Source organism: Jaculus jaculus, chromosome X (assembly GCF_020740685.1).
Source record: "Jaculus jaculus isolate mJacJac1 chromosome X, mJacJac1.mat.Y.cur, whole genome shotgun sequence".
Taxonomy (NCBI): domain Eukaryota; kingdom Metazoa; phylum Chordata; class Mammalia; order Rodentia; family Dipodidae; genus Jaculus; species Jaculus jaculus.
The window spans coordinates 116,524,947-116,541,393 of record NC_059125.1 but is presented as its reverse complement, the minus strand read 5'-3'; the positions used below and the strand labels follow the sequence as shown (position 1 = coordinate 116,541,393).

Below are 16,447 nucleotides of genomic sequence, written 5' to 3'. Positions count from 1 at the left end.
GCTGAGGCCCTGGCATGCCAATTCTGTCCGTGTGTCACTCTCATTAAAACAAAACAAAACAAAACAAAACTGAGCATTTCCCTCTTCCACATATCCTTGTTTACTTTCTCTCCCATGTATCCCTGACAATTACAAATATAACAAGAAAGAGATACACATTTCTTCCTTTTGGATTACTGTCATATTGAACAGCACCAGCATCTACATAATCACTTAAGTGTGGAGTTGGAAACAATCATGTTGCTGAAGCATCCTACACACTTTATATCCATTTGGTCAATTTACCTTCCATATAGATCTATAGTCTCTCCCGTCACATCTCCATTGCATTGACCTACTTCAGGAGCATATTATATAGGTGGTTTCTAGCTTAATTCCTCTAGTCTTCTATCCAGCATACTTTTAAAAAAAAATTATTTATTTGCAAAGCCGGGTGTGGTGGTGCACGCCTTTAATCCCAGCACTCGGGAGGCAGCGGTAGGAGGATCACTGTGAGTTCAAGGCCACCATGAAACTACATAGTTAATTCCAGGTCAGCCTGGACCAGAGTGAGACCCTACCTCGAAAAACCAAAAAAAAAAAAAAAAAAAAAGAAAAAGAAAATATAAAAAATTATTTATTTGCAAGCAGAGAGTGATGGAAGAGATACAGACAGAGAATAGGCACACCAGGCTCCCAGCCACTGCAAACAAACTCCAGATGTGCATTGTGCATCTGAATTTACATGGGTACTAGGGAATCAAACCTGGGTTTTTAGACTTAGCAAGCAAGCACTTCAACCGCTGAGCCATCTCTCCAGCCCCCCACCATACTTCTTAAACAAATATCCTCTTTGAACTTGTGCTGACTTTTTTCCCCCAAATCATGATAAGGTAAAACAACCTAATAGCATGCAATGCTTTTGGGAACTGATCCTACTATACTTTTTATTTTTATTTATTTTTGGTTTTTTCGAGGTAGGGTCTCACTCTAGCTTAGGCTGACCTGGAATTCACTCTGTAGTATCAGGGTGGCCTTGAATTCTTGATGATCTTCCTACCTCTGCCTCCCAAGTGCTGGGATTAAAGGCATGCACCACCATGCCTGGCTCCTACTATACCTTTTTTTGGTGGTGGTTTTTTTCTGAGGTAGGGCCTCACTCTCTAGCCAAGGCTGATCTGGAACTCACTCTATTCCCAAGCTGGCCTTGAACTCAGTGAGCCTTCTACCCCTGCCTCCTGAGTGCTGTCATTAAAGGCATGCTCCACCATGCCTGGCCGCTGTACTTTTAATGGCTCCTGTCCAGCCCATCCACTGTTCCAGTTATGCCACTCTGCTTGCCTTGTCCCTGGACTGTCAGGTTTTCATACTCTCCATATTTTTGTCTGCAGTTTCTTTAGAGCTAGGTGTGGTGGTGCACACCTTTTTATTTTTCTTTGTGCTAGGGTTTCACTCTAGCTCAGGCTGACCTGGAATTTACTATGTAGTCTCAGGGTGACCTTAAACTCACAGTGATCCTCCTACCTCTGCCTTCCAAGTACTAGGATCAAAGGTATGCCCCACCACGCCTGGCAGTCTGCGGTTTCTTATACTTGCAATGTCTTCCCTCTACCTACATGTTTAATTTTTTCTCTCTCCATTAAAAAACCAAGCTCAAATATCACCATTCCAAAGTGTATTATGTAATAACTGAGTTGACTCTGTCTAAAACACTTCCATGATTCTCTGTGTATTGCTTGTCCCTACCATAACACATTTTAAAATTATAATCTCTGAATTTTTTTGACTCACACTAGACCACATCTTTCTTTCTTTCTTTTTCTTTCTTTCTTTTTTTTTTTTTTTTTTGAGGTATGGTCTTGCTCTAACCCAGGCTGACTTAGTATTCACTATGTAGTCTCAGACTGGTCTTGAACTCATAGTGATCCTCCCAAGTGCTGGGATTAATAGTTGTGCACCTCCACACCCAGATACATCTTTTTATTACTATTTTGTTTAAGTTAGCATAAAGTATGAAAGGTGTCATTATGGATTTTTCATCCATATATTTAATTGTACTTAGTTTTTCCTTGTCCCATTCTAATGTCTTCCCCTTCTTTCCTATTCTCCTCTTGCTGATTCCCTGTCTTTATCCAGCTAGTCTCCCCATCTGCTTGCATGCCCCATGTATTCCATTACTCTGTACTCTTTCTGTCTTAGCATCTTTTCCTACCCTCTGATGTCTTTACTTTCATGACTACACACACACACACACACACACACACACACACACACACACTCTTAAATTTAGAGTCTGCATATAAATATAATGGTATTTGTTTTTCTTATTGCAGCTACATCTATTTTCCTGCAAATGTCATGATTTCCTTCTTAAGAGCTGAATAAAAATTCCATTGGGTATATGTCCCATATTTTTATGTCCATTCATATGTTGATGGGCATCTAAGTTGGTTCTATATTTTGGCTTTTGTGAATAGTGCAGCATGGATGTGCAAGTATCTCTGTGATATAATGACTTAGAGATTCCTTTGGCTATATGCTCAAGAGTGCTATAGCTGGGTCATATGGTAGTTCCATTTTCAGTTTTTTTTTTTTTTGAGGAACCTTCACACTGATTTCCATAGTGGCCACACCAGATTTTATTCCCACCAACAGTGAAGAAAGGTTTCTCTTTCAATAGCTCTGGAGCCAACAAGGCCAATTTAAAACTTTCCAGAATACCAAATAAACCCACATTGCTTATGCATTGTTTCGTTGTGCCTGCTTTATATATTTACTCTTTTATTGAGTTGATATTCCATAATTTGTACTATTCCAGGCACTATACTTCTTCAGCATCATCTTTTGTCTCCAAAAGCTGAGACTAACCACCAAGGAAAAGATAATTACATTTCTCCAATGTTTTCTGTTTAAGAAGTCTGTGACTAAGTGATGGGTTTATATATCTTCTAAGATGACCGCCTATTTTTGGTGGGGGGGGGAAAGCATTGCATGAAAGTATAGGATGTCATTGTTTAAGAAGTCACTTTTGTGGAACCTCTCATTTACTGATAATGATTGTTCATGACTTATTGCTTCAATACAAAAAAAGTGTGTGTTGTGAAATACTGTCACTTTAACTGAAAATGGAGAGATATGAAATTTTATCATTGTTTCTGTTCTCAATTGTTCTTTCTCCACATCTAGCTCAAGACTGCAGTGCAGATGACGACAACTTCCTTGTGCCCATAGCGGTGGGAGCAGCCTTGGCAGGAGTGCTTATTCTAGTGTTGCTGGCTTATTTTATTGGTCTCAATCGCCATCATGCTGGATATGAGCAGTTTTAGAACCTGCAACCTGATTGATATAAACACATGCAAATAACAAGATTTTCTTGCTTGTTAGTGTACTAAACACTTTGCTCCTTACAATAGATATGTTGAATGAACTCTTCATTATTAAATTAGTCTTAGAATTCTGAGATTAGTCGTTATTAATAAAAATGGTTCTCTTTTGATCCCTTTAAAATAGAAAGTATTGGGTTTACTGATCCTGAAGACACGTTTGTTATAAAAGCCATTTGTGTTTAATGTTTCAAGGTTTGTCTTAAGCTTTGGCCAAATTTTAATCCTAGCCTAAGATGCCTTAAACCTACTAACATGACCATTATAAGAATAAAATATGCAGTTGTTTCTTACTGGAATTAATAGATACTATTTCATTACTGGTGTTCCATTTTTAACAACTATTCTGATGTTAGATCATCACTATTACTTGCATACATTTCATGGCATGAATACCACCTAGATGTACTCAAACTTGGTTTTCAGTGGAATGAATAGACTGTTTCCAGAGCCATCCACTTTTTTTGTTGTTTCATTTTGTTTTTTTTCCAAGGTAGGGTCTCACTCTAGCCCAGGCTGACCTGGAATTCACTATGTAGTCTCAGGGTGACCTCGAACTCATGGTGATCCTCCTACTTCTGCCTCCTGAGTGCTGAGATTAAAGGCGTGTGGCATTATGCCTGGCTGCCATCCACATTTTTATTATTCTTTTGTTTTTTCGAGGTATGGTCTCATTCTAGTCCAGGCTGACCTGGATCTCATTCTTTAGTCTCAGGTTGGCCTTGAACTCACTGTGATCCTTCTACCTCTGCCTCTGGAGTGCTGGGATTAAAGGTGTGTGCCACCATGCCCGGCCCACATTTTTTAAGGCGGTGACTTTTGTTGATTGTTTTGAGTCCAAGTTAAGGATGGAATAGGTATCTCAAGCTTGTGACTTTTTCCCATAGGTACCAAGCTGACTTAAGAGGCTACTGTAGATTTAAACTGCCTTCATAATTAGAGGTTTTTTAAAAACTTTTTTGAGACAAGGAGAATGTTGCTGTGTAGTATAAGCTGGCTGCAAACTTACAACAATCCTCTTGCCTTGGCCTGATGAGTGCTGACATTACAGTTATGTACTACCATGCTTAGCCTGGGCTTTTTGTTGTTGTTATTATTGTTCATTATTCAGCAATAAAGACTTAAAAGATTCAAGCGTATTTAGCCACTTGCCTTGTTTTCCTCCTCTTTGGATGCCTGATTAGCATTGAAAGACAGAAAGATTCTGTGAACTAATTAGGACAGATTGTGTTGTTTCTCTACCTCATCTTGTTGATCTCTGGAGCATTAAAATCTATTTAGTGTTGTCATCAGACTGGTACTTATGAAACATAAGTTAACAGCAGTCTCTGAAGGGATGCAGTGAAGCATGACAACTAGGCTTTTTCTCTTCCAGACAGTCACTGGGACAGAGCATGGATAGGGTCTCAAAAGAGATTCTTGGCATTAAAATGAGCTAGAGAGTCCAGCTTGAAACAGTGTTCATGGTATACATGAAGTATAGATAGTAATGTATACATAAATAAGAAGGAACCTTAACAGATGGAAACACTTTCACATTGAAGTAATGAATTTATTTTGGCTTGTTCAGACTTTCTGTAACTTACAGATGAACAGTACAGTGGGTTTGGATAGGTTTGTTTGTTTTGAAATAGGGTCTTACCCTGCAAACCAGGCTAACCTCAAATTTATGGTGATCTTCGGGCCTCTGCCTTCCCAGTGCTGTGATTACAGGCGTGTGCCACCAGACATGGCTATCTTGAGGCATGTAAAGTGTTCCCTACCCCATACAAGGTCTCACTATAGCCCAGGATGACCTGAAACTCCTAAGCCAGGACTGTGATCTAACCCTGCCTCCTGACCTTTCAAGTTCTGGGATTAAAGGTATTTGTACCATGCCCAGCTACAATTTTTTTGTTGTTTGTTTTGTTTTTCGTTTTTCAAGGTAGGGTCTCACTGTAGCTCAGGCTGACTTGGAATTCACTATGTAGTCTCAGGGTGGCTTTCAACTAATGGCAATGCTTCTACCTCTGCCTCCCAAGTAAATGCTGGGATTAAAGGTGTGCGCCACCACGCCCAGCAACAGCTACAATGTGTTTTGGTTTCCAGCTCTCAGTGTCTATTGGAGGCTTTCAGTAAATAATATCCCTCTAGAAAGGCAATATATTTACTAAAATTCATATTTGGTGTTCAGAACCATGGCAATGTTTCTGTGAAAGACAAAAGTGTAAGAGGAGAAAAACTTTCAGGAAATGTGCAAGTTATTTATGGATCACAAATCACACATCATCACATTTTGTTAATTACTCAAGCTAATACTGGGAAGGACCTTAGAATTTTTTTTTTTTACTCGAGCTCCATAATTTTATAAATATGGGAGTGACTTTATTGAAATTGTATGTTTAGTAGGAATGAAATTATTAGCACTTTGAATTTCTCGGCTGGAGAGATGGCTTAGCGGTTAAGCGCTTGCCTGAGAAGCTTAAGGACCCCGGTTTGAGGCTCAATTCCCCAGGACCTACGTTAGCCAGATGCATAAGGGGGCGCACGCATCTGGAGTTCGTTTGCAGTGGTTGGAGGCCATGGTGTGCCCATTCTATGTCTCTATCTGCCTATTTATCTCTCTGTCACTCTCAAATAAATAAATAAAAATATTTTTTTAAAAAAGAAAAAAAAAGTTTCTAAAATGTAGTCACCCAATAGTAAATAATTACTGATTCAAACTTGAAATTATGAGGTCAAAGTTGTGCACTTGGAGTTGCTGTATTATACTTTTTCTTAAGTATTTTTTGAAGTTTGCTCTTACCAGTAATGATATGTTCTCTTTTACTTTAAAATTTCATTGTTGATATATATCAGATGTATCAACACATATGATCCTCGTGTACTTTTTAATTTTGGTTTTTCGATGTAGGGTCTTGCTACCCAGGCAAGCCCAGGCTAACCTATAATTCACTATGTAGTCTCAGACTGGCCTTGAACCTTTCACAAAGTGATCTTCCTACCTCTGCCTCCCAAGTGCTGGGGTTAAAGGCCTGTATCACTATGCCTGGCTAAGTACTTTTTTTTCTTTTTCTTTTTCTTTTTCTTTTTCTTTTTCTTTTTCTTTTTCTTTTTCTTTTTCTTTTTCTTTTTCTTTTTCTTTGCCTGCCTGCCTCCCTCCCTCCCTCCCTCCCTCCCTCCCTCCCTCCCTCCCTCCCTCCCTCCCTCCCTCCCTCCCTCCCTCCCTTCCTTCCTTCCTTCCTTCCTTTTTTTTTCTGAGGTGGGGTCTTGCTCTAGCCCAGGCTGACCTGGAATTCACTATGTAGTTAAGTATTTTTTTTAAACTTTTTGTTTATTTTTATTTATTTATTTGAGAGTGACAGACAGACAGAGAGAGAAAGAGGCAGATAGAGAAAGAGAATGGGTGCGCCAGGGCCTCCAGCCACTGCAAACGAGCTCCAGATGCGTGCGCCCCCTTGTGCATCTAGCTAATGTGGGTCCTGGGGAACAGAGCCTCGAATTGGGGTCCTTAGGCTTCACAGGCAAGCGCTTAACAGCTAAGCCATCTCTCCAGCCCCCTAAGTACTTTTTAATATAGATATTATTTCCCTTTAGTAGGTGAGCAAAGAAAGAGCTCTTAAAAATATTTTTATTTATTTATTTTCAAGCGGAGAGAATCAGAAACAGAGAATAGACATGCCAGGGCCTCCAGTTGCTTCAGATGAACTCTAGAAGCATGTGCCATGTTGTTCATCTGGGTACTGGGGAATTGAACTCAGGCTGATATGGCCAATTCTGATTTATTCATTAAGGACAGATGTGGCAAGAGAGAGAGGGAGTGAGGAAATCCACATGCAGTTGTTTCCCCAGGGGCATTAGACAAAACTAAAATCATTCTATATTATGCAATCATTTCTGTGTATTTGATTATGCAATCGTGTTTCTGTATTTGAAGTCTTTCCTTTTCTTCCCTTTACTTTTTGTGCTGAGGAATTTGGTGATTTTAGATGAAGTGATAGGAGATCTGGAATGATCAGTTGCTTGAACTGTGTGGGTGCTTACTGAGAAAATAAGATTAATGAACATGTATACACTTTCACGATGCAGAATGTTTGCTTGTTTCTACTTAGTTGCATTCTTTACTAATTCCCTGTCCTTGCTCTCTCTTCTTTTCTAACAGCTGAAGAATGTGCTGCTGACTCTGACCTCAACTTTCTTATTCCTGTTGCAGTGGGTGTGGCCTTGGGCTTCCTTCTAATTGTTGTGTTTATATCTTATATGATTGGAAGAAGGAAAAGTCGTACTGGATATCAGTCTGTGTAATCAACTAAATCTAGTGCTTCTTTTGCAACCAGAAGTTATGTTTCTGTTGGCTAACTTCCAGGAATTGCTGTGCAATAGATTGTTGAACATTAACATGCTAAAGTGAGTTGCGAGCTAACTTGGGCATGAGTAGTTCTTATTTAAGGAAAAAAAAAGATGTATCAGGTTCATTTTCCCCCTATTTTCTTTTTTTCCCTTTTGCTAATGTTTAATTGAAAGAAAAATTAGGGTTTAGAATATGTCTTTTTACAGTAAATAATGCTTTTTAAGCCTTTGGATCAAATGATAAAGCATTTTTACTGAAGTATAATTTTATATGTTACAGTCAGTTGTATTTTGTTATTGTTATTTACAAAATCAAAGCTATTCGAGAATTTAATGTGCTTCCAGAAATACATTTTAAATTGTAGTGAATTTTCATTGATGACAAATCTAAAATTTGGCCCATAATAAGATTTCCAGCTAAGTCTGGTGGGGCACACCTTTAATTCCAGCACTTGGGAGGCAGAGGTAGGAGGATCACTGTGAGTTTAAGGGCAGCCTGGGACTACAGAGTGAATTCCAGGCTGGCTTGGGCTAGAGGAGATTCTACCCCCAAACACAAACAATAACAAAAAACCCCCACAAATACAAATTTAAAAAGATTTTCTTTTCCCACTTCCTAATGGGGATTGCTTAAATCTATGTATTTCTCGTAGTTCAAAAGGTCTAGGCTGTAGCCCAGTGATAGTTTTCTTGCTTATCATGTGTGAGGCCCCAGCACTGCAAAAAGGATTTTACAATAATGTACTTTATAGAAAAGTCTGGACGTTTTCTCTATTAATGTGGGCTACTATATTTTAACAAGGATTTTTTTCTTTGCCTTTTGGAGTTTGGAATATATTGATTATCTCAGACTTGACATTTATGCTGAATGTTGAAGAGAGACTGTTAGCTTTTTTAAGGCACTGAGTAAGAATGAGTTATGGTTTTTTTATTATGATTTAGAATCTTTCCTCCTTAGAGCTTTAACTTGATCAGAAAGTTAATTCATCTTGCACTAAAAAAATACCCTTCTGTATACTTGGTGTGCCTCCTGTTCCTTGTATGAATGAGTTCAGATTGATATTTCTAATGCATTGATTTCTTATCACAGCAGCAAGTACTAACTCTAGAAGCTAGAAGGCCCCCCTGATGTGTAATCAGTCAGATGGCTGCCTAACCAAAGCTTGACTGGGGATATTCTGTAAATTTATTAATCTTGACAGAGGCTTATATCTCTGCAGGGACCAGGAATGGCTCTGGCTTCTAGAGTAGGGTAGGAAAGATTACTCATCCTGTGTCTGTGTGATTCCTCAGCTGCTGAGTTTCTTTGGAAGTCCGTTATTGTGCATATCTAGGACCCAAATGGCAGCTTTGCACACCTGCTATTAGCATGAGGCAGATATATATTTTATAATGCTATTTTATCTCTACTAAAAACAGAAGTTCCCAAAGAGATGCTTTCACTTCAGACATTTTCTTTGGATTAAAATACAAAGTTTAACCTTAAAAACTATCTTATACATTAAATGATGTTAGTTTGTTATTAAATCCCAGGATTAAATCCCAATCTACCTCTCAGCACAGTGCAGGTGATCACCACTGTACTGCTAACATGAAATGATGCCCGAACTTTGTCAATGACCAGATACAAAATTTTGTTAAAAAGAAAGTAAGTCTCTCAGCATACTTCGTACTATCGCATCTACATGTGCATCTTGAAATCATATATCCTAGACTGGGGTAGAACATTAGAGTGCTCAGTCACATCTCTAAATTTTCCTAACTGCTTTGCAGATTCAAGTTCTCTATTTGCTCTAATATGAAAAGATTATGTTCCTATTTATTTGGTAAAAGTCATTGGTCAAAAAGAACAGTGGCTTCATTTCAATGCATAGTTTTCATGATTGTCTAAAAGCCAGATTATTTATATCAGCAATTGACTTGCTAAGTATATGGATCAAATATTCAGATATGTTCAAAATTATGGGTCCGTTTAAAATTTTTCTACTTTTTGAGTAGAAGACAAATATAACTAGTTCTTCATTCGATATCATGGCTTTATCTTAGATGATTACCAAACATGCATTTTTATTCTTTGAGAATTAAAATACAGACTATTTATGGAAGGTTAAAACAAAAGCTGTTTCAATTGCAGTCATATAGGGAGCTCAAAGTCTGCGTTGAGTGTTAAATGAGTTCATTTTGCTAGTTTAACAGTAGATCAGAGTAGGACTTTGAACTCATGAATGGAATTGAATTGTTTTCCACCTAAGCGTCTTTGGGGAGATTTGCTGCTTGTTGCTATTTAAAGTTTTGGATTTATCCATGTAGAGAACTAATTAATACAGGAGAAATAAAACATACTGTGGTATTCCTGGTTGATCTGATATGTATGATTTTCGATTGATATATTAAGACTAATAAAGATAATACATTCCATGCAACCATGGATAATTTCATTTTTAAAAAATATATCTATTTGAGAGGCAAAGAGAGGAATGGAGGGAGGGAGAAAATGAGAATAAATGAGAATGTAATGCCAGAGCCTGTTACCTCTGCAAACAAACTCCAGGCACATGCACCACTTTGTGTATCTGGCTTTGTGTGGGCACTGGGGAATAGAACCTGGGCCACCAGGCTTTGCAAGCAAGTTTTTTTAAACTGCTGAACCATCTCCCCAGTCTGATTTCTTCTTTTTTTAAAATTTTAAGTTTATTTTATTTATTTATTTGAGAGAAGGAGAGAAATAGGCAGGTAGAGAGAGAGAATGAGAGCGCCCGGGCTTCCACCCACTGCAAATGAACTCCAGATGCACACGCCCCCTTGTGCATCTGGTTTATGTGGGTCCTGGGGAATCGAACCTGGATCCTTTGGCTTTGCAGGCAGGTGTCTTAACCACTAAGCCACCTCTCCAGCCCACGATAATTTCATTTCTGTTCTACATACACTGCCCAAAGTCCTGAGGTTTATTTGTATAATCTAAGTTCTTGAAAATTTGTTCTGTCATGTCAGTAGGAATCATGATGAGCTCATAGTTCTACACCTTAACCAAGTCTAATTATTAGGAAAGCATTTAAACCTTTTTAAAGTATGTTTTGTGGGGGGAGGGCTTCAAATATGTAACCTACATGGCCATGAAAATTCCATGATCAAAAACAAAAATTGGGCTTCTAACAAAAGTAAGTACTTCTTGATAAATGTACTTCTAGCATTTGTTAATGTATACTTGAAGTTCATTCTGATCCATATGTATCTCATGACTGGAGTGGGAGAGGAGCTATTTTCTGAAAAATCCTTTAAATTCCTTATAACCCTCTCTTAATGTTCAATTGTTAATAAATTGGATTAAATAACATATGAATACATAACTGTTTACATAAATTAGGATATTTTTGGAGAGAGAATAATTTTACCATTGGCTCTCAATTATTCTCAAATCACAGCATTTCATTTTCTAGTTGTTAGATAGTTCGTGGTTTATTTGTTTTGAGCCACGGTCTCATGTACTCTGTGCTGGCCTCAAACTTGTTATATAGTTCCAGTTAGCTTTGAACTCCTGAGGCTCCTGCTGACATTTCCCAAGTACTGTGATTACAGGCAGCACCATACCATATCCAGTTATTTTTCCCTGAGGTAGGGTCTCACTCTAGCCTAGGCTGATATGGAACTTGCACCATAGTCCCTGGCTGGCTTCAAACTCACAGTGACCCCAAGTGCTGGAATTAAAGGCATGCACAACTGCACTCAGCAGTTCTTTTTTTTTTTTTTTTAATGAATCTCTTTTTAAACATTTTTGTCATATGTATGCTGTATTAATCAGAGGTCTCTAGAGGAACATAAGTAATAGGAAGAATCTGTATTCTAATGAGGATTTGCTGGATTAGTTTACAGGATATGAGCCAGGGACTAGAACAATAGCTGTCTATAGGCTTGTCCTTTGAGGAACTGGGGAATCCTGTAGCTGCTCAGTCCACAAGACTGGATGCCTCAGAGTCCTAATCTGGCGCTGAAGGCCTGGATGATTCCTGGAGATGAATGTACTAATGAATAGCAAGGGTAGTCAACTAGAAAGTACTCACCTGTAAGTAGAAATGGCAGTCAGGTAAAAAGGGACATGGAGCTGCTGCTTTTTTTCTCCTCCCTCTCTCCTTCCCTCCCTTTTCTCCTTCTTCCTCTCCCCCTCCTGCTTCTCCTTCTCTTCCTCCTCCTCCCCTCCCCTCTCCTCCTCTGTCTTTCTGCCTTCTTTCTTTCCAAGGAGAAAGAGATTAATTGAGAGCTATCACCAGGGCCTCTAGCCACTGCAAATGAACTTCAGATGCATGCACCATCTTGTTCATCCAGCTTTACATGGGAACTGGGGAATTGGATCTGGGTCATTAGGCTTTTTAGGCAAACACTTTAACTACTAAGCCATTTCTCCACCAGCCCCCTGAGCTTTTTTTTGTTTAATTATTTTTATTTATTAATTTGAGAGCAACAGACAGAGAGACAAAGAGGCAGAGAGAGAGAAAGAGAGAATGGATGTGCCAGGGTCTCCAGCCACTGCAAACGAACTCCAGATGCATGCACCCCCTTGTGCATCTGGTTTATGTGGGTCCTGGGGAATTGAGCCTTGAACCAGGGTCTTTAGGCTTCACAGGCAGGCACTTAACTGCTAAGCCATTTCTCCAGCCCCTCCCCCTGAGCTAAAATATGTATTTTATTTATTTATTTGAGAGAGAGAGAGAGAGAGAGAAAATGGGCACACCAGGGCATCTAGCTACTGCAAACGAACTCCAGACGCATGTGCCACCATGTGCATCTGGCTTTACGTGGATCCTGGGGAATCGATCTGGGTTCCTTTGGCTTTGCAGGCAAATGCCTTGACTACTAAGCCATCCCTCCAAGCCCCTCCCTCCCTCTCTCTCTCTCTCTCTGTCTCTCTCTCTCTGTATATATATAGTGTCCACCACTGGGAGGGACCCCCCACTCTGGAGGAAGGACTTCCTCAGTTAATCCTCCTTGGAAACAATCTCATAGCCCCACAGAAGAGGCATAACTCTGGATTTCTCATCTAAGCAAGTTGACAACAGAATTTAACCATCACATATAGAATGCACTTTCATCTGATTGCCCTCCAGTTACCCTCTCCCATCCCCCTTTTCCACTAAAATCCTGCTTCCCATTTAATCCCATCCTACTTTCATGCCTTTGTGTCATCTTTCTTTTTTTTTCTTGAAGTTATAACCTTCATACATATATACAATATATCATAATCTTAACCCCTCCCACCCTCCTCCTCTTTCTCTTTATCCACACTCAACTGAATCCCTTTTAAAAATCCTGTCTTTCCAACTAGTTTGTCTTTTAGTTTGATGTCATCATTTTCCCCCTCATAATATGCAGGTCCTGTATCAGTAGCATCAGCCACTGAGGTCATCAGTGTTATGGCCACTTTGTGTCTGGGGGAAGAAAAGCACTCCTCATCTTCCTTTGGTTCTTTATCTTTTTTTTTTTTTTCTTTTTAAGGGGGTGGCTGTTGGGTTTTTCAAGGTAGGGTCTCATTCTAGTCCAGGCTGACCTGGAATTCACTATGTATTCTCAGGTTGGCCTCGAACTCACAGTGATCCTCCTACCTCTGCCCCCTGAGTGCTGGGATTAAAGGTGGATGTTACCATACCTGGCATCTTACATTCTTTTTTTAAATTTATTTTTATTTATTTATTTTCGTTTTTTCAAGGTAGGGTTTCACTCTAGTCCAGGCTAACCTGGAATTCACTATGTAGTCTCAGGGTGGCCTTGAACTCATGGTGATTCTCCTACCTCTGCCTCCCAAGTGCTGGGATTAAAGTCGTGTGCCACCATGTCCGGCTTTTAATTTGTTTTTTATGTCCTCCCTCCCCCGACTTTCCCCTTTGAAACTCCATTCTCCATAATATACCCCCCCAATCAGTCTCTTATTTTGATGTCACGATCTTTTACCTCCTATTATAATGGTCTTGTGTAGGTAGTGTCAGGCAATGTGAGGTCATGGATATCCAGGCCATTTTTTTTTTGTCTGGAGGAGCATGTTGTAAAGAGTCCTACCCTTCCTTTGACTCTTACATTATTTCTGCCACCTCTTCTATAATAGACCCTGAGCCTTGGAAGATGTGACAGAGATATTACAGTGCTGAGCACTCCTCTGTCATTTACATTCTTTTTTAAAAAAATTTTATTTGAGAAAGAGATAGAGAATGGGTGTGCCAGGGCTTCTGACCACTACAAATGAAGTCCAGATGCCTGTGCCACCTTGTATATCTGGATTTATGTGGGTACTGGGGAATTGGGCCTGGGTCTTTTAGCTTTGCTGGTGAGTGCCTTAACCACTAAGCAATCTCTCCAGTCCCCTTACATTTTAAAAAGATATTTACTTACTTGTTTGGAAGAGAGAGAAAAAATGAACACACCAGGACATTTTGCACAGAACTAAAGAACTCCAGATGCATGCAACACCTTATGTGTCTGACTTTTTGTGGGTACTGGAGTATCGAGCCCCAATCCAGCACCTTTATCCACTTGGTCACCTCCACTACTCCATCTCTTATATTCTTTCCTCTTTGGCAATGGTCCCTGAGCCTTGGAGGGTGTGATACAGCTGTCTCATTTAGTGCTGAACACTGTCAATTCTCAGCACTATGAGTTTTTTTTTTTAATTTTAATTTTAATTTTCTTTTCACAATTTTTATTAACATTTTCCATGATTATAAAAAATATCCCATGGTAATACCCTCCCTACCCCCCCACCCCCTGCACTTTCCCCTTTGCACTATGAGTTTTGAATCTTCCCCAGTGCTCACCCTCATTTGAAAAGAGAAGCTTCTTTAACCAAAATTGACAGTAGCATTAATATATGGTCATAAACATAAGTATTTAGAGGGCAGTTGGTAGGCATAATATATCCATATAGCTAGACAACAGTAGTTTTCCCACTAGGGATTATGACTTCACAAGCCATAGGCTTTTAATTAGGTTTTCAGTACCTGGCATGAACTCTCTTCTGTAGAACAGACCTCAAATCCAATTAAGAGTAGCTGGTTTCCCCCATATCAGACATGCTGCTAATGCACTGGCTGTCACATTTGGCCTTGCTGGCCAGCCATGAAGTTTGCAGGATTCACTGTTGCTTAGGACCACTGATGACTTTTCTCCCCCAGCAGAACGAATAGGTCTTTCCAGGGTCAGTATAGTAGTCAACAGGAAGGAGGCTTCTAGTTCAGATCCAGCTTGACTTTTTAGTGTCCTGCAGACCAAGCATGTAGTATCTTAAGTAATCAGGTCTTACCATGTAGTTATGGAGGGCAAACATGAGCTTTGGTGTTGTAATTATGTTTGCTTTGCTGGAATGAGACACCTGACAAAAAGCGGCTTATAGGAGAACAAATGTTTATTTTGGTTTTCAGTCTCAACAGAAAGCTCAATGATGTCAGAGGCAACAATGACATGAACAGAAGCTGGACATCACCTCTGCCCCAGTAGGTAGTTACAGCTGCAGGAGAGTGAGCCAGAGTCTAGCAAGTGAAGGCAGGCTAAAATACCCATAAGCCTGCGCCTAATATCCCATCTCCTTCAGCAAGATTCTACCTCCCAAATTGCCTTTAGCTGAGAACCAAGCATTCAAAACACAAGTTTATAGGGCACACCTAATACAAACCACTATATTCTGCCCCTGGCCCCCATAAACTGATTAACATCAATGTAGTTGCTCTAACTTTAAAAGTCCCCAGTTAAAACCTTTTTTTTTTTTTTTTTTTTGAGGTAGGGTTTCATTCTAGCTCAGGCTGACCTGGAATTCACTATGTAGTTTCAGGGTGGCCTCAAACTCAATGGTGATCCTCCTACCTCTGTCTCCTGAGTACTGGGGATTAAAGGTTTGAACCACCATGCCCCAGCCAGTTAAAACCTTTTTCATTGATAACCTCTATAAATTTAAGTAATATACCATCATTTCCCCCCCTCCTGAATCCCTTCTTTCCAACTAGTTTCTATTTTGATGTCCTAATTTTTCTTCCTATTATGCAAGTCTTGTGTAGCATAAGCAACAGCCACTGATCCATAGTTTTTAATCAAGTCCAGCACTGTTCGAACATCTCCATAATCTTGAGGTTTCTTAAATGTGATCTGTAAAACAACAACAACAAAAATCATTGCAGAGTAAACACACTGCAAAAGATGACATTGAGGGCTGGAGAGATGGCTTAGCAGTTAAGCACTTGCCTGTGAAGCCTAAGGGCCCCGGTTCGAGGCTCAGTTCCCCAGGTCCCACGTTAGCCAGATGCACAAGGGGGCGCACGCGTCTGGAGTTCGTTTGCAGAGGCTGGAAGCCCTGGCGCGCCCATTCTCTCTCTCTCCCTCTATCTTTCTTTCTCTCTGTGTCTGTCGCTCTCAAATAAATAAATAAAAAAAAGATGACATTGAGCATAGCAAGGAAAATCTAAACCAATACAAGATCTCTGACAACATCAAATTTGTAGCTCCAACCCTGACATATCTCACCAGTGACAAAGTCTCTATAGTTCCAATTGTGCCCCTCCAGCTGGGCTGCTCACAGCTTGGGGAATAATCCATCCTGTGCTAGCAGCACTCCTTGGCAGCCATCCCATAGTCCTGGAGGGAGTCTCCACTGTGACCTACAGTTCATCTCCATGGCTCCATCAGGCTACCATTCAGGTAATTCAACAAGTTTGCCTCACATTGCTCATTTCCAAAAAAACAAACTGTTGCAAACCAAATGACCGTCTTTTCCCAACGTTTGTTAT

General features: G+C 39.8%; 1 protein-coding gene across 2 annotated transcripts in view; it reads left to right on the top strand.

The window, feature by feature from the left end:
* The window catches only part of Lamp2 (lysosomal associated membrane protein 2), a 67,672-nt gene extending 60,011 nt beyond the window's left edge, over positions 1–7,661 (top strand). The window contains exon 9 of one of the 2 annotated variants that reach the window (XM_045140309.1): positions 7,504–7,661. In XM_045140309.1, the coding sequence (XP_044996244.1) occupies positions 7,504–7,646 (143 nt within the window). In that variant the 3' untranslated portion in view covers positions 7,647–7,661. Of the gene's footprint in view, positions 1–3,165; positions 3,662–7,503 lie in introns of those variants that run through there. The other variant, XM_045140311.1, reaches the window with a different exon arrangement.
* The last annotated feature ends 8,786 nt before the right edge of the window (positions 7,662–16,447 follow it).